Below are 26463 nucleotides of genomic sequence, written 5' to 3'. Positions count from 1 at the left end.
GATGTGGACTCTGCTAAGTGTTAAGTTCATGCTAGACACATAAAAATTCATATATCTGATCTGCAAAATAAGAACTGAAACTCTTCTAGTTTGACAATGTACTAAATAGCTGAAAGATGCATTTCAAAACATAGGACACATACTAACCTATTGGGTTTATCAAAATGGACTGTGCTTTTACTTGATGGAGAAGAAGACGGCATTCCTCCTCTCTCTCTTCCGGGGAAAGACTGCGGGAAACTCTCTTTAGGAACAGTAGAATCAGCTTCATCTGGTTTTGAAAGAGGGACATCCTTGTTTTCTCTCTTGTCCAAACTATTTATAACTGAATTCTGTCCACTGTCTTCAGAGTCTTTGTGGGGAGACTGATCCAAAGAAGGTTGAACAGAGTCACAAACGACAGGGCTGGCAAAGTGCTCACTTTTGAGGAAGTCCATTTCACTGTAAAAGAGGGAGAGATTCTTAGAGAAGAATTGTATTTTTTAAGACTTTGGCAATAGCATAAACCTCATACTGGGTTTAATGATTTAAAAGTATAACATATTAATAGAAAGTGGTTTGGCAACTAATCTTTCCTGTACCATATATATTGATGCTTCATATAGAAATGTAGCCACAAACTCTTACAAAACATAAAAATATTTTTATAATCTATGCTTTGGATTATCACTTAGCCTTCTTCATGTGCGAAATGTGGAAAATTCCATCTAACCCACATCATAAGAATTAAATGAAATAATGAATGGAAAATATGTATAACATTAGACGAAGAAGTTCCTTTATTACTACTGATACAACCTGAAGAAAGTAAAAAATACCTTACTCCTTGGTTCTAAGACAGATATGATTTTATGATTATTACAGTGATTAACAATTTTGGGGGGAGAAGAACACATTAAGTATATAAGCAATTATAAGATTTGTTTCCCCCAGAAGTATTAGGATATGAAAAATTATGCCTTACAACTGAAATATTATCTTATATGTTTATATAACTTGTCAATTTCTTTAATAATTTTAAGAGGTTTTATAGAAATGATGATTAAGCACTAACCTTTCAAGCCTTCTGATTTGCTCCGTCAAAGACCATTTCTCACTATTTAATAAACTAATCTTATCTTCTAGTTTCTGCACTAGCAAGGAGTTCTAAAATCAAAATGGGAGAAAAACAGAAACTCAGCATCTCACAATGTGCTTTTACATGGCTTAAACACTTTTTGTGGACTTGATTATTAACACCTCTCACCTCTACAGTCTGAGGAGTTTCAAGGGTTGAAGGAAGGTTGCCTAAAACTGGCGTCAGAGCTTCTAATTCGTCTTCTTCTACACCACTGGCCACGTCCACAAGGTCTTTTCCAGTTACTTGATGATTTCCAAAATCTCGGTAGAGCTGCAATAAGTCTGGAGGTTTTGGAATATTTAATCCTACATCATCCCATAGTTCAAAATCCTAAAAGATAAAAAACAGTAACATAAAAAAAAAATCTATGTGGCAGTTTGATCTTGCATTTTTGAGATGTATCTTTTCCTTATTGCTAATATCTTGAAAACTCAACATAATTGTGTGATAACGTCAAAGTGTACGTGCCTGGTGAATCCCACCCTGGGAGTCAGGAAGTGTGTAGGATTAGAGTGTGCGATGCACCCCCACCTCACACTTGGAAAACAAGGGAAACAGGGTCCTCAGTGGAGAGACAAGTTTTCTTTACAGCAGAAAGGATATTCTGGACTTCCCTAGTAGCACAGTGGATGAGGGCCTGCCTGACAAAGTAGGAGCCCTGGGTTTCGTCCCTGGTCCGGGAAGATTCCACCTGCCCTGGAACTACTGAGGGCAAGCTCTAGAACTCGAGGGCTGCAACGACTGGGCCTGCAGCCTGCAACCACAGAGACGCATGCATCTCAACAAGAGAGACCAAGGGGTGAGGAGCCCAGGGGCCCCAAAAGGAAGAGTGACCCCGGCTCACCACAACTAAAGAAAGCCCGCGCGCAACAACAGAGACCCATCACAACCAGAGAATTAAAAAATAATAAATTCCTAAAATAAAAAACAAACAAACAAACAAACAAGGATACTCAGAGAGAAGTTGAAAATAAAGACTGTTCATTTACAATAAGAAAATTTCACAGAAAGGAAAGAGAGGAAGTAAAGGAAAGAACTGGCAAGAGGGAACCCGAAATCAGCAAGACAACGATTATATGCTGATAAAAATATAAGAAAACTATCAATAAGTAAGCATTGAGTGCAACTATACTTGCAGATACAGAGATTTGTTTAGCCTCAAGAAGATTATAGGCTAGTCAAGGGAGCTAAGAGATAATCTTGGGTAATCTTAGAGCCATTAAGATTAAATCAGGCCACTAAGATAAACGATCAAAAATAAAATCAGGTAAAAAGTCTTACACTTTCGCCAGAGGCTAAACATGAAAGACAGCCACTAGCACCCACTCCAGTGCTCTTGCCTGGAGAACCCCATGGACAGAGCGGCATGCTGGGCTACAGTCATGGGGTCGCAGAGAATCGGACACGACGGAGCGGCTCCACTTTCACTCTTGAAACACGAAAGCAGTGAGGGCCCTGGGACAGAGCTGCGTTAAGGGCAGGCGGGATCACCATTAAACACCATTTAGTGGTTAAAGGGTGAGTAATTGATGAGCGCTTACACTGCCCTTTATAAAATACTTTCATTGGGGTATATAATTAATAAAAAACAAACTGCACACTTTAAATCTGACTCTCTGCGACCCCATGGATTGTAGCCCGCCAGGCTCCTCCGTCCATGGGATTCTCCAGGCAAGAATACTGGAGTTGGTTGCCACTCCCTTCTCCAGGAGATATTCCCGACCCAGGGATCAAACCTGGGTCTCCTGCATTGTAGGCAGATGCTTTTACCATCTGCACCACCAGGGAAGTCTTAAATCCACAAGCTAATTTAAGATGTGCAGTCTGCTGAGTCCTGACACCTGAGTGCACACCTGAAGAGGTCACTGCAGTCAAGATGGACCTGGGGGCGTCCCTGGTGGCTCAGTGGTCAAGAACCTGCCACCAGTGCAGGAGACACAGGTTCAATCCCTGATCTGGGAAGATCCCACCTCTCGTGGAGCAACTGAGCCTGTGCGCCACAGCTACTGAGCCTGTTTCATCTCGGGCCTGCGGGCTGCAATTATGGAGCCCATGTTCTGCGACTACCGAAGCCCACACCCCTGGAGTCCGAGTTTTGCAACTACAGAGTAGTCCCCACTTGCTGCAACTAGGGAAAAGTCAGAGCAGCAATGAAGACCCGGCACAGCCAAAAATAAACAAACAAAGCAGAGGAAAAAAAAAAAAGATTAAACACCAAAGCTATGAAAAAAAAGATGAACTTGTTCACTCCCAAGTGTTCCTGGCCGCTTGCGACGCTTCCCCCTTTTTCCTCACATACGCCCTGTTCCTAGGCAAATACTGCGCTGTTTTCCGTCACTGTTACAGGTTTACATTTCTTAGAATTTTATAAGTGGAAGCATACAGCAAGTACTCTATTTGCCTGGTTTCTTTCATCCAGATTATTGATTTTCAGAGTAATCTTTGTTGTTGTATCTGTCAGAGGTTCATTTTTTTTTTTTTTTACTGCTGAGTTAGCATTTCACTGTAATGATACATCAGAATTTTTTATTCAACTGCCTCCTTTTGGATACTTGGGTTGTCTCCCTAATGTCAGCTATTATAAATAAAGTTGGTGTGAACAGTGCGTAGGAGTCTTGGTATGAATATCTCCCTTCACTTCTCTTGGACTGTAATATCTAGGAACGGAATGATCAAGTCATATAGGTAGTGAAGGTTTTAATTCTTTTAAAATAGCCTGCTAAAAAATGTTCCAAAGTGACTGTACCATTTTGGATTCCCATGAGCAATGATGATATTTCTACTTTCTCCACATCTTTGCCAAGACTTGGTACAGTCTCAGTTAAACATTTTAATAAGTGTGCTATGGGATTTCACTGTGACTTAATTTTTACCCAACTAATGACTACAGATGCAGAACATCTTTTTCCATGTGCTAATCTGATACCCATATAGGTTCTTTGTTATAAATCAAATATACATGTTTGTTATAAAATCATCTATATAAATTTTTTGTCCATTCTTTTAAAAACTGGGTCTTTTTTTATTATTCATTTTATAGAGTTCTTTAAATATTCTGGATAGAAATTCTTTATCAGATATGTTACTTGAAATATTTTACCGAATCTATGGCTCATCTTTTCATTTGTTTAGAGTTGCTTTCAAAGAGTAGAAGCTACTGACTTTGATGAGAACAAATATTTGATGAAGAACACCATACTTTTGGTGTCATATACAAGAAATCTTGGCCTCCCTTCCAGGGTTGCAATGAATTTTTCCATGGTTTCTTCTAGGAGCCTTATGGCTTTAGAACTTACATTTAAATCCATGATTCATTTGAATTACTTTTTGTATATGGTGTGAGGTATGGTTCAAAGTTCATTTTTGGAGGTATATAGATATCAGAATGTTACAGTACCAATTGTAAAAAAGACTGTGCTTTCTGAATGGAATTTACTTTGTGCTCTGTTAGCATCAAAAGGTCATTTCTGTGCAAGTTAATCTCGTGACTATCAGTGCACTAAGTTCCAATGATTTGCCTGGGTTTATGCCAGTAGGATACCGCCTGAACTAGAATATCTTAAAGTCAGTCAGTTGAAGTCCCCTAATTTTGTGCTTCTTTATTAAAGTTGTTTTGGCTATACTACGTTATTTCCATTTCCACAGAAATTTTAGAATAAGCTAACCTCTACAAAAAGGCTGGCGAGATCATTAGGATTGTATTAAAAGTACAAATCAATTTACAGAAATTGACACTTTGACAATACTGAATCCTATCTATTAGTACAGTGTATCTCTTCTTTATGTCTTCTTTATTTTCTTTCAGCATGTATAATAGTTTCCAGTGCATAATCCTTCATCATATTTATCCCTAAGTATTTCCTGTTTTTTGATACTTTTATAAATGGTATCTTTAAAACTTGAATGTTTATTTGTTGCTAGCATACAGAAATACAATTCATTTTTGTTTACTGACCTTGAATCCTACAGCTTGTCTATCATCACTTATTATAGTGTTCAACACTATAAGCAGTCTATAGGATTTTCGATCTATCTAATCATATTACCAGTGAAAGTTTTCTTTCTTCTTTTCCAAAATATGTCTTTTGTGTTTTTTCTCGCCTTGTACTGGCTAGACTGCTCAGCATGATGTTCAACAGAAGTAGTGAGAGCAGATATTCCTGTTTTATTCCTTATCTATCCCTTATCATTCATCATTAAGTATGACGTTAGTGACAGTTTTTCTATAAATGTCCTTTATGAATCTAAGGAAATTCCTCACAATTCCTAGTTTCTGTAAAGGTTTTACGGGAAAGACGCTTGATTGTGTCGAATGTTTTTTTTTGAGCTGACCATATGCTTTCTCTTTTGAAAAGCCTCTTAAAACGGTGAATCACAATGACTGATTTTTGGACTAATCAATCTTATGTTCCTCAGATAAACCATTTGGTCATTGTGTATTAGCACTTTTATACATTGTTGGATTTAATATATTAAAATGTTATATAGAATTTCTATATCCATGCTCATGAGGAAAATGAGCCTGCAACTTTCTTTGTTAGCCAGGTCTGTATCTGGTTTTGAAATCAGAATTATGCTGGTCTCATAGAATGAGTTTTGGACAATTCCCTTCTCTTCAATTTCTAGAAGAGTTTGTGGAGAAGTGGTATTACTTCTTCCTTAAATGGTAGGTATCTACAGTGATATAACCTTACTCATTTACTTTACTTCTTCCTTAAACGTCTAGTAGATATCTACAGTGATATAACTTTGCTCATTCCAGATTCTGATAATTTGCTTCTTGTCTCTTTTTCTTGGTAAGTCCGGCTAGAGGTTTACCAATTTCATTAACCTCAAAAACCCAGTTTCTTGTTGTTATTAATTTTCCTCTGTTGTTCTCTGTTACCTATATCACTAATACATTCTCATTTTTAATATTTCCTTCATTTTAATTTCTTTGGACTTCAGTTAGTTTTCTTTTTCTAGTTTCTTAAAATAGAAACCAATCTTCATCAACTTGAAATGTTCTTTCTTTTCTATTCAGTATTTTGGTGTTATGGAATTTTACTGTATGTATAACTTAAAAAAAAATTAAAGCTAGATAAAAGAGGAAATAAGTACATTACAAATTAGAAAGGAAACAAATTATTGTAAAAAAAAAAAAGGAAACTGTACCTGATCATCATTTTCATCTGAAAATGTTATTGATGTCAGTTTGTAGTTATTCTTCAATAAAAATTCATTGACTAAGAAGTTTAGAGCTCTCTTTTCAAGAGGTTTGATTGGCTCCTAGAGGTGGACACAAGATGGGTAGAGTACTGTGAGTCTCCGCTTTCAACACCTGTGCTTCCATCTCATACGGAAGATACTTTTAGATCTGTCATTTACCCACCTGAATTTCAGGACTTGATTTGTAATTTTTTCGTTCCTGTAAAGGAACTTCATGTTCTGGTGGAAGAAAATACAAATAATAGTTTACTCCTTTACATTTCACACCATCTCAGCTACCTCTACATTGTCAAAGCAAAAAAGTCTCAGAAAAGTTGCATGTACACCACCTGCAGCCTCCGTCAGGTTGGCTCGGAGGGCCTGAATGGTCTCCTTGGCTTTCCGTAGTTCAAACTCCAGGACTGGACAGGGATTTGGAATAAACACACACAGGCATCCAACCAAGAAAAGGGAAACAGAAATAAAAAATAAAAAGCAAGGATGGGTATGAAAAAAAAATACAATTTGTATTGAAAACAGAAAGCATGCAATCTTTATGAAACTTGTGAACGCATGCAGCAGAGTTGATTTGCAAGCAAACTGGTGAATGTTTTCCATAGTTTTAGAATACAGGGGACTACTGATCAAGTGTTCCAGCTGTCTGACAAGGAATAGCTCTATTTAAAAATAAAATCTATGGCATACTCTCATTTAGGCAAATAAAAACCTTAGGTGTTGCGCTTCACTCAGTCTAGCTAAGAAATGTAATGGAATGTTTCCAGGTGGCATCATTTTAGGGGAAAAGACAAAACTTAGATGAAGTTCAGCAAATACAGTTAAAGAAAATCTCAGGATTAAAAAAAAATATTTATCTAGAATAATGTTTTAAATCAACATACAGGAACAGTGAGTATATTCTTTCATTAAGATGTTGAAGAAGTATGTTTTAAGTATCTTACAAATGTGGGATGTCTATCAATTTTTCTACAAACAAGTATATATGTTCTGTAAACAGGCACAGATATGTTAAACACATATCTAAAAAAAGTTCCAAGGGATTTATTTTAGGTTTCATTTAAAGCCAAAGAATAGACATACGTTTGTTTTTTAAGTTACAATTAAAATCATTCTAAAGCAAATGATTGTGCACAATTCTAATAAGAGTGTAGTTATCTAAGGATATTGAATAAAATTAAGCAGAATTTCAAAGTTTCTGACAACTCTTCAAATAGATATTTGTTCACATTAAGAGGTACTAATGAAACTTAAAGATTTCTCCTGTTACTGCAGAGTCTAAGAAAATAAACACGAATAACTGAGGAAACATTTTAATGAGCTTTTTGAAATGTTTCATCATGAGCAAGATTTAACTATGTCTTTACTTGGAATTTTCTTTAAAATATATAAATATTGCTACGAAGGAAAACGCATTGGATGGAAAAGTCATTTCTGTGAAGTAAAGCTCTGAGAAAATTAAGTGATCTTTGTCACAACTGGATATTTAAAAAATTATTATTTAAATAGTTCTGCATAAAGATGAGTAAATTTAAAACTTTAGAGATGCAACTTTTTCCTGATTTACTAATAAACAGAAAAAAGAAGATGGCGAATGAAATGCTATCAGAGACAGCAGAGCCAAAAAGTAAACGGAAAAACAGAATCACTCAGTTTGCACATTTTCATTAGAACTTAAGATGTGGCTGGATCGCACCTGGTACACGAAGGCCAATTATTTTGATGCACAGAATTTCAGTGCAGCAACACGAAAGCACAGCTAAAAATCAGAAGATGTGTATATGACTATTTTTTTGGTCATCAGCAATGCTGATCTGCAAACATTTCTGTGCAACAAAGTAGAAACATTTTCCCTAAAAATTACACTTCTGGAAACTCTCAGAGTTTGTATTTAAAGTCAGACTGCACAGATTCGATGTGTAAGCTAAGTACAGAATAGATTTACTTTTCTTCTATTTCAAAACTCTAGGTTTTGATTTAAAAGCACTTCACTATACCATAAGCAAAGTAAGTATACATATCATACTTTCAGTATAACTTACAATTTACTAAGAGATATTATAGAACAATTGCAGATCAGAAATGCCCTGTACCAGAATGATAGAATATGGAAAAAAAAAAAAACAGAAAAACTGGTTAAAACACAAACTGTGGGGAAAAAAACAACTCAATTCAACTGGTGAAGTTTAGGTGACCGAGAACAAAACAATGCATGATCCAGGCACAGAAAGCCAGAAAAACCCATGTCAGACGGCGAGAGTTTGTGTCTTTGTGCACACCTCCATGCACATTGCCAAATGCCACCAGAAGCCAGCACTGCTTTTAGAGCCAGTGCTCATCGAAATGGGCTCACTCTGCTGCATGTGTCTCACTGCATAATACAGACTTTAAAAGACAAAGGCAAATCTCGGAAGCTACTCACATCTCTATAAAGGCACAGTATGGTCAGATAATTGAACTTATGTGAAAAGTTTTCCATGAAAGGTCTGAACAGATATATTTATACACATATGAATTTGTCACTTCTTTATTAAAAGATATTGAATTATAACTCAAGACTTATTACTCTGTAAAGTGATACATTATACCAAGCAACCTCCAAGTCGTTTTCAAACACTATGATTCTTCATAAGAATGTTTGAAGAAGTGAATGCCTTTAAAAACACTGTAGGAACCAGCTACCAGTCTGCTCACTCCACTACCCCACCCTCTACTAGCCCAACACTGTTGAATGCAACTTTAGTGGAACTCAAGTAACAACGCAAAGATATAGGTATATTGTAATACTGCATATTATAATCTTACCAAAATAATTAATGACTAAGTCAGCATCAGCCATTCTAGATTGGCTGAAACAGTTATTTTTCAATCAATGTTGGATAATACTGGTATTGTATCGGGGTACTACTAGATCAGGCACTAATGACTTGGGATATATGCAAGTGTGTATCACTACTATCTTAAAATATTTGTTAAGTCTTAGTCCTTTTGGCACAAAACTCAAAATAATGGTGCTCTATAAACATCTGTTCATTTAGAGATCTTCTCCTCATTAAAGGAACACCTGCACAGACTTATAACCAGATTTTTAAATTTAGGAAAATGATGATGAAAATCATCACATACATATTTATATCACACACACACACACACACACACACACACACACACACGTCAGAGAAACAGTTTATTAATGGTTGGAGCAGACTCTACATTTGCATCATGGGGCAATGGACTCAAAACCTGTGTTATCTATAAACTCCTGCCCAAGACTGGTACAGGAACATCAAAAAGATGTTTCTCAGTAAGGTTTACGTGTGAGCCAATGACAGATGACATGGTAATTATCTCTTCTCAATTACTGGTCTTTCAATTAGTTTCTAAGTTACTATCAATGGTTATAGAGACAAAAATCTCTTTGGAAATGGGAATTGTGATTAATTTAAATTTTCAGCCACATATCACACACTTGACTCAACAACAGGCTATGGTACAAGAGCCCTAAGAGTTTAAAGATTATTTTCTTGGAATAACATGTATTTTCTTCCTTTTCCCAGTGAAGATCAAAGACTGCATCCATTCATTCATTTATCCTGAAGTATCACTGATGCATACTATTGTGTTAGTTTTCAGGTGTATAGCATAGTCATTCCATTTTTTTGTAGCCTATATTTCATTATAGGTTATTACAGGACATTAGATATAGACTTTTGTGCTGTGTAGTAAACCCTTGCTGCTTATCTGTTTTACGTTTAGCAGTTCGTATCTGTTACTCCTGTACTCCTAACCTGTCCCATCCTCCCCTCTCTCTCCGCTTTGGGGAGCCACGGGTTTGTTTCCTATGTCTGTAAGTCTATTTCTGTTTTATACATAGATTCACTGGTATTATTTTTAGATTCCACATATAACTGATATCACATACTATTTGTCTTTCTCAAGACTGGATGTATTTATATAATAAATACATATATAATTAAATATAACATAATGCCAGTTAACAAATGATATAATTAGGAGGATAAGTCCTAAAATTATTGAAATAATTCCCATTTGATTTGGTAATTTTCAGATATCACTGATGTGATTTGCTCTTTTGACACAGCTCTTTACTAACCATTGGTAGTAACTTAGAAGCTAATTGAAAGGCCAGTAATTGAGAAGAGATAATTACCATGTCATCTGTCAGCTAACAATGTTTACAACTAAATCATGACAATTGAGGAGGCAGCTGTACTGAAGTCTCCCAGTGACTTCCCCCTTCAGCTGACACTAATATTGTTCTCACTGCCGAGTCCTCTCTGAGCCTCTGCTGAACTAAAAATGATTCATCATTTTTTCCCTTAAATCATGTAATACTGTTTGAGATTTTTAAACTCTTTTATCAAGCAATAAATGAAAAGCACATACTGGAATGTCATTTTACATAGGTCAAACTTAATCCTTCACCCTAAGAGGTGGCATATGGTATGATCAGTCGTGGGCTCTGCTGCTGGGCTGTCTACATTTGAGTCTTAGCTCTGCCACTAAAGTCTGAAGACTCTCTGAGTGCCTCAGTTTCTTGGGGAGTAGAAGATGAGGATAATTCTATAACTTAATGAGTTAAGATACATTTACAAAGTGTTCAGAAAAGAGCAAGTGCTATATAAAAACTAGCGCTCAATAGCACTCATCTTTATTCACGATGACTAGAACAGGCAAATGTAGGGTAGGTTTTAACAACCTTGTTCCAGTAAAGCGAAAAAAAAACTCAACAGGGCTGATGAAGAGAGGAAGCCAGCGTGTGGATGCCCCTGGCCCCAGGGCCCTCACAGGCTCCACGTGTCCCATGTGGCATCTTTCCTGCGCCAGGAGTGCCCACCACCCCAGCGGGGTAAAATGCCTCACTGAGGGTGGCTTCCCGTCTATCTCAGAGTCAACATCCCGTGAAAACCACAATTCCTATAAAGACGTTCAGGAACTACTTCAGTAACTGACAGCCACAGCCTGAAGCACCAGAAAGGTACCAGGCACCTGACATCTGAGGAGCCAGAGCTTCTGCACTGGTGGACTCAGGGTGGCCCCAGGAGAACCCCACTGGCCTCATCTGATGAGGGCAGGGTACAGGGGGTACAAACTGGCCTTCTGAAGTCCCCGCAGGCCCAGTGGTGATGCCAGAAAGGCAAGACTGGTGGGAGGGTGGAGAAGGGATGCAGACTGGGGTGAGGGACCAGGCAACTAAAAAGGATGCTGCTCTTCTTTTTGGAATGGGCGAAGTCCAGGAAGCCCTGAGTGGACCAAGCATTAACAACCTTTACTTTCAGGATCACAGGAAAGTCAAATGAAGTTTCCAGAGGGACGCAGTGGTGGCCAGGGAGAATCCAAGGAATGAAGACAAAGTTCTGATCACCAATCAGCATGGAAGTATTTAAACCAACTTTTAACCATCCGCAGAGTTGCATTGGTACATACCACGTAGATATTACTTAGCCCCGGTCTGGAGGATAAAAGGAATGAGGAGAGCAAGGTCCAAGTAACTTTGCACTAAACCATGGCTGACTGACACCTGCTTTACACCAGTTTTATAACTGCACGGCTGTAAACTGTTAGATGTAAGCAGAACTCGGTAGCTGCAGGTATACATAACCAAAAACTCAGAGCATCACTGGAAAGAGCAGTTGGGGGTTGGTGAACACTTAGGAATGCTCCCTGAAGCCAATACTTGAGTAACATAACTTTGTATAGTAACTATCTAATTCTATTCACATACTGAACTGTACAAGGAAGAGAATTTTTCAAGTCATTTCATTTCTGGAATGTGAAAAACATCCAAATCTGTCTTTAGAATCTTACCTGCCACTCTCTCATCTGTTTCCCTGTTACCATCATCTGAATATCTTGCAAAGTCTAAAGAATCAAGGGTACTGATGCTCCCAGCTCGATCTGTAATAAATCAAAAACAGAAAAAAAAAAAAAAAAAAGGAAGAATTAAACAGCTTTTTATTTAACTGCCAAAATAAGGGACTGGAAATCAATTAATTATCTATGATTTTTTTTCCAGTTAATAAACTATGACTCTAAGGTATAGGAATTCTGTTACAACTATAAGGCAAAAATGCTCGTACTAATTAAAGTACTTTGAAGTAACGCGAGTTTCCCTGCCCAGATCTCTAACTTCCGAACAAGACACACACAGGGTATAATGCAACCAGCCTAGCTAAGGACAGCAGAACTGCAAACAATTTGGATTTTATTCCAAGTCCAGTGGAAAAACAACAGAAACACACACATTTTTAGAAACTGGCTGCTGTAAGGAAAGTGGTTTTCAGAGAGACCAACTCAGAGGCTATTATGTAAATCAACTATACTCCACTAAAAAATAAAAATTAAAAAAGAGAGGCGACTACAGTCATGTAAGGGCTTCCCAGGTGGCATCAGTGGTAAAAACAACGAGAAACACAGCCGACGGCGAGCACAGGAGACATTAAGGGACGTGGGTTTGGCCCCTGAGTCAGGAATATCCCCTGACGGGGCATGGCAGCCCAGGACAGTACTCTTGCCTGGAGAATCCCATGGACAGAGGAACCTGTGGGCTACAGTCCACGGGGTCACAAAGAGTCGGACACGACTGAACTGACTTAGCACAGCACACAGCACAGAGGCGTGTAGGTGAGGGAGGATCAGATCTGGCCTAGAATAGAGGTGCTGGAGATGTGCGAAGTGGTCAGATTTGCGTTATTTTCTGGTGTAGAACATGTCCTGGTAGTGAAATGAACGTAGGTTTAAGTAAAAGAGAGAAAACGAGGTGATTCCTGAAGACTCCATTTATTGGATTTGTAATACGAGACGCAAAAGATGGATGCAGGGGCTTTAGGAGGTCTGTGCTTTAAGTGTGCAGGGGTGGTATGGAGTGTTCTTGGCTTTAGGCAGACTTTTAAGTGTCTCTAAACAGAAAAATACACTGTGCAAATTCTCAGTTGAAGGAAGAAATCAAAGCTGACACTTATTAAGGGAGATGTACCTAGCTAATGCAAAGAAGGGACAACAGGTCAACTCTTTATTAAGCCATGCTACTCACAGAGTGCTTGCTGTTTATTACTGCTGTAAGGAATAGATTATCTGTTTAGAAAGCACTATTTGGGCAAATAAATTCAGATCACAGAAATATAGATTTGAAATCCACATATGGCTCCCCAACCTCCTTTTAAAACAATCAGTATATGCCAATAATTGAAACGGTTGACTTTTCAAATAGAGTTATGCTATTATTAATGTACCTCTTATCTTTTTAAATTCCTATTAAGGTGAACCAAGTGAAATTCTGTATATAGTACTCTTCTGAGAACACAGTGTTTGTATTCAGAGAAGCATGTAATTTCTCTGCACTTTAATTATATCTGATAAATAACAACTTACTATGAACTTTTGTTGTAAGATGGTATAAACAAATTACAGGGAATCAAGTACACATCAAATCATTAGAGCATAATTTATTTAAGCATAAACCAAGAAATATCAAATAACAATATTTACTATACAAATCTCAAAAGTTCATATTAAAATGGGTTGAAATTAGAAATATTACTCAGCAATAAAAAAACTACTGATATATGCCACATGACTGAATTTCAGTGCCTTATGATGAATGAAAATCTTTATACAGAATACACACTGTGTAATTTCATTTACATGAAGTTTTAGAACAGACAGTAGTAATTTACGGTAGAAAAAAATCACTATAGTGGATCTTGGAGTGGGGGGAGTGGGGGGCTGCAAGGACCGGGGGCTGCTGACTGGGAGGAGGCTGGAGGGGCCTTTCAGGGGCGAAGCTAGTTGGCAGGAGATTGGGTCACCACAGGGCATTCATTTCTTACAATTCATCAAACAGTACACTCGAGACGTGTATTTTACTGTTTGTAAATTTGCCTCAAAGGAAAAAAAGGTGAATTCTAAACACTGAGCCCGAGTCTGTGGTGTGCATGCTGAAACATTTAGAGGGAAGGACACCGGCATTGAGAAGCTTCTCTGGTAGCTCAGTTGGTAAAGAATCTGTCCGCAGTGCAGGAAACCTGGGTTCGATTCCTGGGTCGGAAAGATCCCCTGAAGAAGGAAATGGCAATCCACTCCAGTGTTCTAGCCTGGAGAACCCCGTGGACAGAGGGGCCTGGCAGGTGACAGCCAATGAGGTTGCAAGAGTCAGACATGACTCAGCAACTAAACCACCACCAACACTGGTATCTGCAACTTAATTTGGAATGCACAGAAAAATAAGATGCACTTTCAGATGAGTAGAGGATCAAAGAGTTGTATAAATCGGAGATAAAGCAATCCTAGTAAAAATTTAATCGCATAATCGAGGTGGTAGATAAAGCAATCACAGTAAAAATTTTCTCGCATAATCAAGGTGGTAGATATCAGCTGTAAAAATTCTTTTCCACCTTTCTTAAGTTTTGAAATTTTCAAAAAAAAGTTGGAAAAAAACCTGGATGTACAAAGGGGACCAAAAGAAAAACCCACAAAAAATGCATTTAAGTTAAGTCCAGGATCCACCAGCTCCTAGAATTTAATAACTGAAGTTGTAATACTGGGAAATAGCTATGATTTCTTATTGTCTTAAATGACAAAATAAATAAATTCGTTTTACTTCTACTGTTTGAAATGGAACCAAAGTTAGACAATGTGTCACAAAAAGAAAGGAAATAAATTTCAAAATAGATCAACTTCATAAGGCTTTTTACTTATACATCTTTTAAACAAGTAAAAACACAAAATGCTTGACTGGAATAGACCACTGACCTATGAATACATCTGCCTGGTAAATAACTAATATATATTATAAAATGGTGTTTTCAGGTCACTATATGTATACTACCTAAAATTTCCTGTTGTTTCTTTTTAATAATGACTTTTCTCCAATGATTTGTACCATACTGAAAATAGGAGCTCTTTCCTCCAATTATATAAATACACATACTAGACATAATTATAAAAATAGAGGTACACAGAAAAGTAGATAAACCATTCCAATCTTACTAAGATTGGAAACATGATCAGAGATTATTAATTATCCCCCCAGAATTTCTAGATATTCTTTTCTGAACTCTCTTCCCCATGTGTAAGTATACATACATATTTCTGCAAAAACAGAATGGATACTTGCATCTTTGTAACTTGCTTTTTAAAAATGAAGATCATGTAGTGAGATTTTGCCATATTGATAAGGCGATGGATACATATTGCTTAGACTGCTTTCTAAATTAAGCACAGCAATTTGAGTTCCATCCACAGTATACAACAGCAGTTGTCAATGTCTGGTATTATTATTTTTAATCTCACCAATTTAACATACTATAACACTGTCTTTTTAATTATGCATCTCTCTGATTCCTGGTGAACCTGAACGTTCTTTTAAAGACATAATGGCCATCTACCTTTTCCGGTGTGTGTGTGCAAATTTCCTACCCCTTTCTTTGACCGTGTCACTAGCATCCAGATTCTCCTGGTGAGTTATTTTGCCATGACTGCCCTAATCAGAAACTCCTCTTGAGTACTAGGCCCTCTGCTCACACTCACAAGCGTGCTTTGGCTCCTCACTAGCTAGTCTTGTGTCTCCAACCTGTGTATTAAAACACGTACACCCAGTAGGAAAAATCTTTATCAACCAATATTCTGGTGGCGGTGTAGCAGGCCTCACTGTTTTATTCCTGAGTTTCATGAATGGTGACGTATGATGCTGGTGAAGTGTGAGGTTGATTTCATGTATATTTTTTTCCATGTTAAGTATCTAATGTTAGTTTTCTAAGTATTTCTTTCTCTTTCTGGTATTTTCAATCAGATATACAGGCCTACTAGGTTAGAGCCTATTTGATCATCATACATTATCCCTCCATTATACTATTTATCCAGAAGTTTGTAATGGGAAAGAGTCTTTGGGGAAAGCAAACGCAGCTTAATTTCTGTCTTGGTATTATTATGACCATTGAAAAGTATATTTTTTCTTTTTTTTTCAGTTCCAAGCCAACAATTTTATATTCTCCAAGGAAAAAAAGCTTTAATATCTTTTAAACTATAATAACATTAATCTTATAAAAGTAAAAGCAATCTCCCGATGTACTAAAATATATGCCATGTCAGAAAATAATTATTTATGGAAGAAAGTAATTTCAACTTTGATGGAGTTAACCTGTAACAGTTTGTATATAAAATATACTTGGGAATTTAAGACTAAAAGGTAAGATTCTTCAGTTTTTGCAGTAGTCATGTATGGATGTGAGAGTTGGACTATAAAGAAAGCTGAGCACCGAAGAATTGATGCTTTTGAACTGTGGTCTTGGAGAAGATTCTTGAGAGTTCCTTGGACAGCAAGGAGATCCAACCAGTCCATCCTAAAGGAAATCAGTCCTGAATATTCATTGGAAGGACTGATGCTGAAGCTGAAGCTCCAATACTTTGGCCACCTGATGTGAAGAACTGACTCATTGGCAAAGACCCTGATGCTGGGAAAGATTGAGGGCAGAAGGAGAAGGGGACAACGGAGGACGAGATGGTTGGATGGCAACAGTGACTCGATGGACATGAGTTTGAGCAAGTTCTGGGAGTTGGTGATGGACAGGGAAGCCTGGCGTGTTGCAGTCCATGGGGTTGCAAAGAGTCAGACACGACGGAGCAACTGAACTGAACTGAGGTAAGATTATAGCTTCTAGATAAATAAGCTTCTTTGGATTCAGCCAGAATTCTTTTCCAGGGCAAGCACATACTTTTCCAAATACTCTGATATAAAAGAGGAAGAGTTTGGAAAAACTAGCCTCTTTTCTTTGGAGAAGGAAATGGCAACCCACTCCTCCCAGGGATGGAGGAGTGTGGTGGGCTGCCGTCTATGGAGTCGCACAGAGTCGGACACGACTGAAGCGACTTAGCAAGCAGCAGCAGCCTCTTTTCTTAAGAAAGAAGCTGTTACCACTTTCTAATATAAAGTATACCACAAAGCATTTCTTCAAATTTCAAGATTGTGTAACTTCTTAGTAATTCACTTTGTAACTCAGAAACTGAATGATCAGGGACTTTCATCATAGCTGACAAACCAGTAAAACCTGTATGTAACTTTTAGTAGGCCTGAAAACGAAAACCATTAGACAGAGTGTAACTATAAGGCATGCAGACCGATTTTATAAATTACTGTATGAGAGGAGTCTTATTTATATACATTTAATCTTTAGGTACTGATGACAGAATGTACTTCTATAATAGCTAAAAAAATTAGTTTCAGACTCTTGAAAAGTTATCTTTCACAGAAATTAGACACCAATAGCACTGTAAAAGAAAAATGTATCAGAGAAATTGATCAGCTCCTGACTGGGAAAGAGCATTGGTTAATTCAGTGAACATTCAGTGAACAGCTACTGTGCACCAGGTTAACAACAGGAAAATACAACAAAGAATTAAAGAATAATTTTTAAAGACTACAGATATAACTGATTCTGAAGAATAGACTTAAATTTTCTGAATACTTCTCTCTATACTGTTTAATTTTTTACAATTAATACTTTTTGTAATATGGGCATTTTATAATTAAAAAGTCATTAAAGTACCCAATTTATAATTAATGGATTTAAAGAAAAATAATGTCAAGCAATTAGCTTTAAATTTCAATTTGCTTAGTAAAGATCATTTACTGAACTACACCTGTGCCATGGGTTAGGGTTAAAGCAAAGAAAGACGTATATAGTTTATAAATTCAGTAAACAGATAACAAATTTACCTTAAAATTAATTATATCCAAATTTGAGGTCATGCATAAACACTCTAGTGTATTATCCACTTAAATTAAAAAATGGATCTCAGAAATCTGTCAGTGGCAAAATTTGCGTTTAGATTTCCTGATCTTCAGTTCTTCTCTAACGTGGGGACTCATTTCACTGGCCCCTATGTTTGAGCGCTAGAGGGGAGCTTAGAGACAGCCCAACCTCTCATCTTGACTAGTAAGGAAACAGAGCTGTGTATTCACTCAGTGCATATTTACTAATCAATCCATGGTGTGGAGTAGAAAGATAAAAATTCAGTAAGACTTGGCTCTAGCTTTAAGTAAGCTTATAAACCACTGGAATTATGTCATGTACACAGATAATAACAATACAATTAGACTACATTAAAGGTTAAGCAAATTAACCTTTGTAAGAAGCTCGGGGTATAATTTAAGTCTCCCAGTTTCCAGTTCACTGTCTTTTCTTTGTCACAAGATTCCACTGAGTTAAACATCAAATTAAAAGACTTACACTTAGGAACAGGTGAATGAAACTTTACTGACAAACTGTTCATTAGAGGTAAGATTTCTATAACGCCAGATGACAGGACCATACGAACAGCTGTCAGGTGGAGAGGAGGGTTATTATTAGTAGCATTAGCTATTATTATATTTAACTTTCTGACCACTTATTTTGTGCCAGATATTTTTCACAGATAAACAGGAGCTGTTACCTTCTGTATTTTGCAGTAAAGGATAAAGAGACTATCCCAGAGTCACGCAACTGGGAAGGCGCAGACTAGAAATATGAACTCAAGCCCGCTGGTGCCAAAGCCTGTGCTCTAAACCATTCGTTTCCTTGAGCAACACGTGAAAGCATGCAGGCTCTCATCTCCTGGACACCAGCCAAGCGGCCTGATACTGTGAATGACCTCAGTAAGGTCAGCCTGGACTCAGCTTTCCTCAGGCGACAGAGGGAAAAGCTAACTAGACAAGGAATATTCCAAACTCACATATCTAAAAGATCCCAATACCTAAAGATCGTCTCTTTAACATACCATCAACATTTACTCAAAGGCTTATTTGTCTGGCACAGTATTAGGCACTGGTGACAAAAGATAAATAAAATATGGTCTCTTTTCTATATTCATGCTAAATAAATATTTCTGAACTGCCTACTTTAGGCAGCTGTGCCAGGTGTGAGAGAAGACAAAGATACATGAGACAGGAACTCCAACAAACACCTTAAAAAAAACCCTACTCAGCTGAAACATCGACATGCAAAAATAAGAGCAACAGTATCCCAGTCCCAAGTTTCATATAATTAATTTCCATGAGAGAGAGACAAACACACACAAGTTCAGAGGATTTAGAGACCACTTTGAGGAAGGACATTAACTGGACCTTGCCTTAAAGGTAAACAGAATCTGGGAAGCCGGAAAGAACGTGACAAGAAGGAAACCAATAAGGACAAGAGCACTGAGACAAGAGCATATGAAGCAGGTCCAGGAAACACTAAGCGAACAATGTGAGTACAACACAGGCCTGCACACGCCAGTGCGGATGAAAACGCAGGAAGAAACAAGACCACAGGGAGAACGTCACAAGGCATATTTACAATAAAATACTTCAAAGTCATTTTTATCGTATACTGTGCAAAAATGGGGAAAATTAACTTCCTAAACAGATTTATAAATTTTTTTTCTGCAATGTATAATTCTGCTAATAAAAAAGAGTTAAAGAAAAAACTGTCTTGGATGAGAGCAATTTTAAAAGGTTTTAGCTAGACTGACATGAACAAACTGCTTTTAAAATCAATTCAGGATGGAGGAACCGATTAAAGGCACAGGAACCAGCGATAAGGCTGAGACTCAGGGTCCAGATGTGAGCTGCAGGCCTGAGCTGAGGCAGCGCACAAGCAAAAGAGCTGAGGATGGTCAGAAAGAGCACAGGAAACAGGGCGGCACAGCCTTGAGCAACATTAGCCACCTAATCAGGATCGGCTGGTTTCAAAAACAAATAAGCATCATTTCTGCCTGCTGAGGAAATCTGGAAGAAGGTTACACCCACAATGGCAACTGTGGTCCCCCTCCTAGAGGCTTAGTCATCTTCCAGGACCAGAACCTGAGATGTAACCGTGCAGCAAAGCTTTGGGACTGAAAAAAAGGAGCACGTCCTGATCCAACCTGCGTGGATTTCCATAGCTGATTCCATTCAGCAAATGATCATTCTCCTTTGCCTTGGTGTGGTGCTACAGTTTATCATTTTACTTGTTAAATGATCAATATTACTCTACCTGACCTGCCCTCTGCATTAAAATGACTGGCTACTCTCAGTCAGTCAGTAAGATATACTCTGAATGGGTCACTAAGATACTTTGCCTGATCACATACTAAAATGACTCAAGAATATTTGCTTAACTGTGCTTTAAAATGACAAAACAGTAGTTGTACTGCAATGGAAAGAATGAAAACTTGGAAGCTGACGATCTGGTCTGGAATCCCAGTCTTGCCACTTAAGACATGATACGCAAAAAAATACAAAAGGGCACACAAATAAAACGTAAGCCCATCTTCAACCAGCCCTCATCACCCCATGGGTCCCCAATCATTGCTTAGACTCTTTTGTACGTATCCTTTCAGAAATACGCTACGCGTAGACCAGTTTCTCCCTTTTTGCAGCTCAATGGAAACAGTTCACAAATATTGCCTGCACCCTAACTTGCTCACTTCGCAATACATCCTCTGTCATTCCACATGAGGGCATACAGATCACTCTGCTTTAATCAGCCGATCCCCCCTGTTGGACATTCAGGTAGTTTTCAACTTTTGATACCTTTACTCGAACGTAGAAGATATGAAAAAAATCTAGGTTCAATAATTTTGATGCAAACAAGCTTGTCTTTAATAAAATATGGAATGGAACTGGATACTAAGGAACATGCATTTTTAAAATGTGCTTGATACCACCAAATTACTCTCAAAAGAGTGTCCTACCAAGAGTATATAAGTATACATCCTACTTTCCAACCTTTGTATCATACGTATTTTGATCAAAACTACACTCAGAAGACAATATTGTTTACAGGGGGAAAAAAAAATAAACTTGTTAGGAAGAGTTCAGGGAGCCTGTAGACTGAAAACCCACCAATACGAGCTGCCTGTCTGGCGCAGACATCTTATTAGAAAGTTTAGGAGGCAACGATCAATATTCTCACTACTGTAGCTTACCACAATGCAAATACCAAACATTAAGAACATAACAAAATACGACTGAGAGATTTTGGTGATACATTCGTTACTCTCATCATTTCATACTCTTGGACATTTCTCCTTACTCATTCATTCTCCACGCCCCCTATCCCCCAACACACACACACACACACACACACACACACACACACACACACACACACACACACACGCTTTATTCCTTACAATGATTGTAAAGAATGCCTATAATCAGGAACTACTCTTGAATAAAAAAATTAGAAGCTTTTAGGGCCGCTGCTACATACCTCTCCAATGGTGATACTATTTCTGCGCATACATACAGAATATTTACAAGGCTCCCCACACAGTGCCATGTGCAGTGTAACACTCTGTAATACTTCTTACTACTGAGCAATAAGAAGCTACTGGTATAATTCTGACTGCTTGAAACATGTCAAATGTATCCTAAAAGAGATCTTTGTCAACATTATAGTAAGAATTATCAACTCAGTCTCAAAATTTCCGTTCCAAATAAAACTGACCTTCAAGGTAAAACACCAATAGGTGACTGAGAACAGAGAAACAGGTGCATAGGCACCAATAATTTGTGAGCAAAGAATGACATTTTTTGCTACTGTCTTGTACAGGAGACAGGGATCAAGACCATCCACATGGAAAAGAAATGCAAAAAAGCAAAATGGCTGTCTGGGTAGGGCTTACAAATAGCTGTGAAAAGGAGAGAGGCAAAAAGCAAAGGAGAAAAGGTAAGATATTCCCATCTGAATTCAGAGTTCCAAAGAATAGCAAGGAGAGATAAGAAAGCCTTCCTCAGCGATCAATGCAAACAAATAGAGGAAAACAACAGAATGGGAAAGACTAGAGATCTCTTCAAGAAATTTAGAGATACCAAGGGAACATTTCATGCAAAGATGGGCTCGATAAAGGACAGAAATGGTCTGGACCTAACAGAAGCAGAAGATATTAAGAAGAGGTGGCAAGAATACACAGAAGAAATGTACAAAAAAGATCTTCATGACCCAGATAATCATGATGATGTGATCACTCACCTAGAGCCAGACATCCTGGAATGTGAAGTCAAGTGGGCCTTAGGAAGCATCACTACGAACAAAGCTAGTGGAGGTGATGGAATTCCAGTTGAGCTGTTTCAAATCCTGAATGATGCTGTAAAAGTGCTGCACTCAGTATGCCAGCAAATTTGGAAAACTCAGCAGTGGCCACAGGACTGGAAAAGGTCAGTTTTCATTCCAATCCCAACAAAAGGCAATGCCAAAGGATGCTCAAACTACCGCACAATTGCCCTCATCTCACACACTAGTAAATTCATGCTCAAAATTCTCCAAGCCAGGCTTTAGCAATACGTGAACCGTGAACTTCCAGATGTTCAAGCTGGTTTTGGAAAAGGCAGAGGAACCAGAGATCAAACTGCCAACATCTCTGGATCATTGAAAAAGCAAGAGAGTTCCAGAAAAACATCTATTTCTGCTTTATTGACTATGCCAAACCCTTTGACTATGTGCATCACAATAACACTGTGGAAAATTCTTCAAGAGATGAGAATACCAGATCACCTAACCTGCCTCTTGAGAAATCTATATGCAGGTCAGGAACCAACAGATAGAACTGGACATGGAACAATAGACTGGTTCCAAATAGGAAAAGGAGTACGTCAAGGCTGTCTATTGTCACCCTGCTTATTTAACTTCTATGCAGAGTACATCATGAGAAACGCTGGGCTGGAAGAAGCACAAGCTGGAATCAAGATTGTCGGTAGAAATATCAATAACCTCAGATATGCAGATGACACCACCCTTATGGCAGAAAGTGAAAAGGAGCTAAAAAGCCTCTTGATGAAAGTGAAGGGGGAGAGTGAAAAAGTTGGCTTAAAGCTCAACATTCAGAAAACGAAGATCATGGCATCCGGTCCCATCACTTCATGGGAAATAGATGGGGAAACAGTGGAAACAATGTCAGACTTTATTTTTGGGGGCTCCAAAATCACTGCAGATGGTGACTTGCAGCCATGAAATTAACAGACGCTTACTCCTTGGAAGAAAAGTTATGACCAATCTACATAGCATATTAAAAAGCAAAGACATTACTTTGCCAAAAAAGGTCCGTCTAGTCAAGGCTATGGTTTTTCCTGTGGTCATGTATGGATGTGAGAGTTGGACTGTGAAGAAAGCTGAGCACCGAAGAATTGATGCTTTTGAACTGTGGTGTTGGAGAAGACTCTTGAGAGTCCCTTGGACTGCAAGGAGATCCAACCGGTCCATTCTGAAGCAGATCAGCCCTGGGATTTCTTTGGAAGGAATGATGCTAAAGCTGAAGCTCCAGTACTCTGGCCACCTCATGCGAAGAGTTGACTCATTGGAAAAGACTCTGATGCTGGGAGGGAGTGGGGGCAGGAGGAGAAGGGGACGAGAGAGGATGAGATGGCTGGATGGCATCACCAGCTGGATGGCATCACCGACTCGATGGACATGAATTTGGGTGAACTCCGGAATTTGGTAATGGACAGGGAGGCCTGGCGTGTTGCAATTCATGGGGTCACAGAGTCGGACATGATTGAGAGACTGAACTGAACTGTCCAAATCTAATTAATAGATGATACAAGACAGATATTCAATATGCGCCAACAAAAAAGGCAGACATGTACCAAACACATATGCAGAAATAACGTAACAATGCAGAATATATTCCTTCTGTTCATATACCAGAGTAAGGACGGTATTCGCATTTCACATCACTAGAAACACCAAACTTGGTTTACACTGCATAGTTATAGGATTTGGTGTCAATTAATGGCAGAACACTGGAGCTGTTAATTCCCATGACAAATGTTTCTTGCTTTGCTAGAATTTATTACATGCAAAATTTGACAAAATACCTTATATTGACTCAAAAGAGAATAGTGCAAAGTACACCATCACATAGCCACCACCTGATATGAACAACTGCTAACATTTTACAAAATTTAAAAAGAAATACCTTTAAGTTCATGTCCCTAATGTTTCCCTCCTCAAAGGCAATCACAGTAATGGGTTCGGTGTGACTCTAGTTGATGTTTTAAAACCTATAGCACATATCAGTTCAGTTCAGCCGCTCAGTCGTGTCCGACTCTTTGCGACCCCATGAACCGCAGCACGCCAGGCCTCCCTGTCCATCACCAGCTCCCGGAGTCTAAGTACCCACAAATAATATATTGTTTTATGCATTTGAAAATGTACATAATGGCCCAGAACTGTGTGTGATGCTTCACAACAGATGTGAGATCTGATTGAGGATGCTAAGATCTTCATCCTATGAATATACCACAATTAGTGTTTCCATTACACATGGCCCAAAGCACTGCTTCCAGCGTCGCACACAGCTCGTTCCGCATCCTTGTAAGCTCCGGATAAACCGTTCTATGTGGAAACGCTGGGTTAACCGGTGTGCACCACCTCCAGTTCTACTGCATTTTATCAGACGCTTTCCACAGGAGCTGTACGGACAGTTCTACTGGTGGCACAGACAGCCTGCTTCCTCCGTATCAGCAACACTAAGTGTCAGACCTCTTCATATTTTGCCAAAAGATCAGGTATAGGTATCATAATATGCATTTCCCTAATTACCAGTGAACTTGAGCGACTTTTCATTGCTTTGCTTCTGCCTATTTTTCATTAGGTTATTTTTCTTTTCCTTACTTTGCAGGGATTCTATACAGATTCTATATTTGAAACACTTTTTGACTACTATATATACATGTGCCAAATACGTACTCCTAGTCTATGGCTTGTCTTTTACTTTATGTTATCTTTTCACATACAGGATTTTAACTGTGATACAAATATATCAATCTCTTCAAAGTCTACCATTTTTATGTGTAAGAAATCGTACCTCAAGGTCATAAATATGTTTTAATATTTCCTTCAAGAAGTCTTCAAGTTTCATTTCCCACATTTAGTATTTCAATTCATTTGGAAACTCTGTTTTGATGTGCGTGTCTCTATGGTAGGAGAGAAAGGAATAGCTTCCCTCTAGAAGGAGAAAATGTATCCAATAGTCTTCCCTTTCCTCCTTTATCTGACTCTGTTTCTTATACAAAAGATTCACTGAGCTTGTTTCTGGCCTATAATCTCTTCCTTTCTTCAATCTGTCTACCTCTGCTTGCCTTTGCTTTTAAAATATTTGTTCTGTAGATAGCAACATATATTGGTTTCAAAAAAATTTTAGTAAGCTTCAAAAAGACAAATCCCATTTTCTCGCCATGTGTTCGTTATAAAATCAAATAACTAATCATTGCCTAAGAGGAACACAAAAAGAAATATTTAAAAATAACTTATATGAATGTAATTTAAAATATCTACAAAAATGGAGATACAATGCCTTTACAGACACAAAACACAATGCATTAACTGTATGGAGGCAGATTTTAATGAACCATTACAAAATCTTAAATCCAATGTTTGCCTTTTAATATCAATAATCTATTTTACACTTACATATACTTACTGCAAATGATAATAAATATTAATTCAGCTGACTCTCATAACAGCTCTTATCAGGTAGGTGCTATTATCCTCAGTTCTCATTTTTAGATGAAGAAATTGAGGCACTGAGAGATTAAGAAACAAGAAGACAAAAGTGGCAGAAACAGGATCAAAGCCAGGACTCCAAACTTTGTGCTCTTAACTCTCTATGCTGTACAGTTTTACTTCTTTAATTTATGGTGGCTACTCAAATAGAAATGTTTTAAATTTTCAAGTGAATTTCAAGTACGGATGTTCCCAGTATGTTTTTTAAACAATTATTTTAATCAGGATGTCACATACCCATTCAGTTCAGTTCAGCCGCTCAGTTGTGTCCGACTCTTTGCGACTCCATGGACTGCAGCAAGCCAGGCCTCCCTGTCCATCACCAACTCCCGGAGTTCACCCAAACTCATGTCCATTGAGTCGGTGATGCCATCCAGCCATCTCATCCTCTGTCGTCCCCTTCTCCTCCTGCCTTCCTTCAATCTGTCCCAGCATCAGGGTCTTTTCAAATGAGTCAGTTCTTCACATCAGGTGGCCAAAGTATTGCAGTTTCAGCTTCAACACTAGTCCTTCCACTGAACACTCAGGACTGTTCTCCTTTAGGATGGACTGGTTGGATCTCCTTGCTGTCCACGGAACTCTCAAGAGAATTCTCCAACACCACAGTTTAAAAGC

General features: G+C 38.1%; 1 protein-coding gene across 5 annotated transcripts in view; it reads right to left on the bottom strand.

Annotated features, from left to right (window-relative positions):
* Positions 1–26463, bottom strand: part of KIAA1468 (KIAA1468 ortholog) — a 107147-nt gene that overhangs the window by 70448 nt on the left and 10236 nt on the right. For 4 of the 5 annotated variants that reach the window (XR_001917163.1, XM_018039531.1, XM_018039534.1 and 1 more), the window contains exons 2-8: positions 12152–12241; positions 6658–6729; positions 6492–6547; positions 6275–6388; positions 1247–1450; positions 1055–1146; positions 148–441 (exon numbers count right to left, since the gene is read on the bottom strand). Coding sequence is in view for 4 of the 5 variants with exons in the window: in XM_018039531.1 (XP_017895020.1) it covers positions 148–441; positions 1055–1146; positions 1247–1450; positions 6275–6388; positions 6492–6547; positions 6658–6729; positions 12152–12241 (922 nt within the window). In the remaining variant the exon portion in view is untranslated. The remainder of the gene's footprint in view (positions 1–147; positions 442–1054; positions 1147–1246; positions 1451–6274; positions 6389–6491; positions 6548–6657; positions 6730–12151; positions 12242–26463) is intronic. The other variant, XM_018039533.1, reaches the window with a different exon arrangement.

The sequence above is a fragment of the Capra hircus genome, chromosome 24, assembly GCF_001704415.2.
Source record: "Capra hircus breed San Clemente chromosome 24, ASM170441v1, whole genome shotgun sequence".
NCBI classification, from domain to species: domain Eukaryota; kingdom Metazoa; phylum Chordata; class Mammalia; order Artiodactyla; family Bovidae; genus Capra; species Capra hircus.
This window is presented reverse-complemented; position numbering and strand designations above follow the sequence as displayed.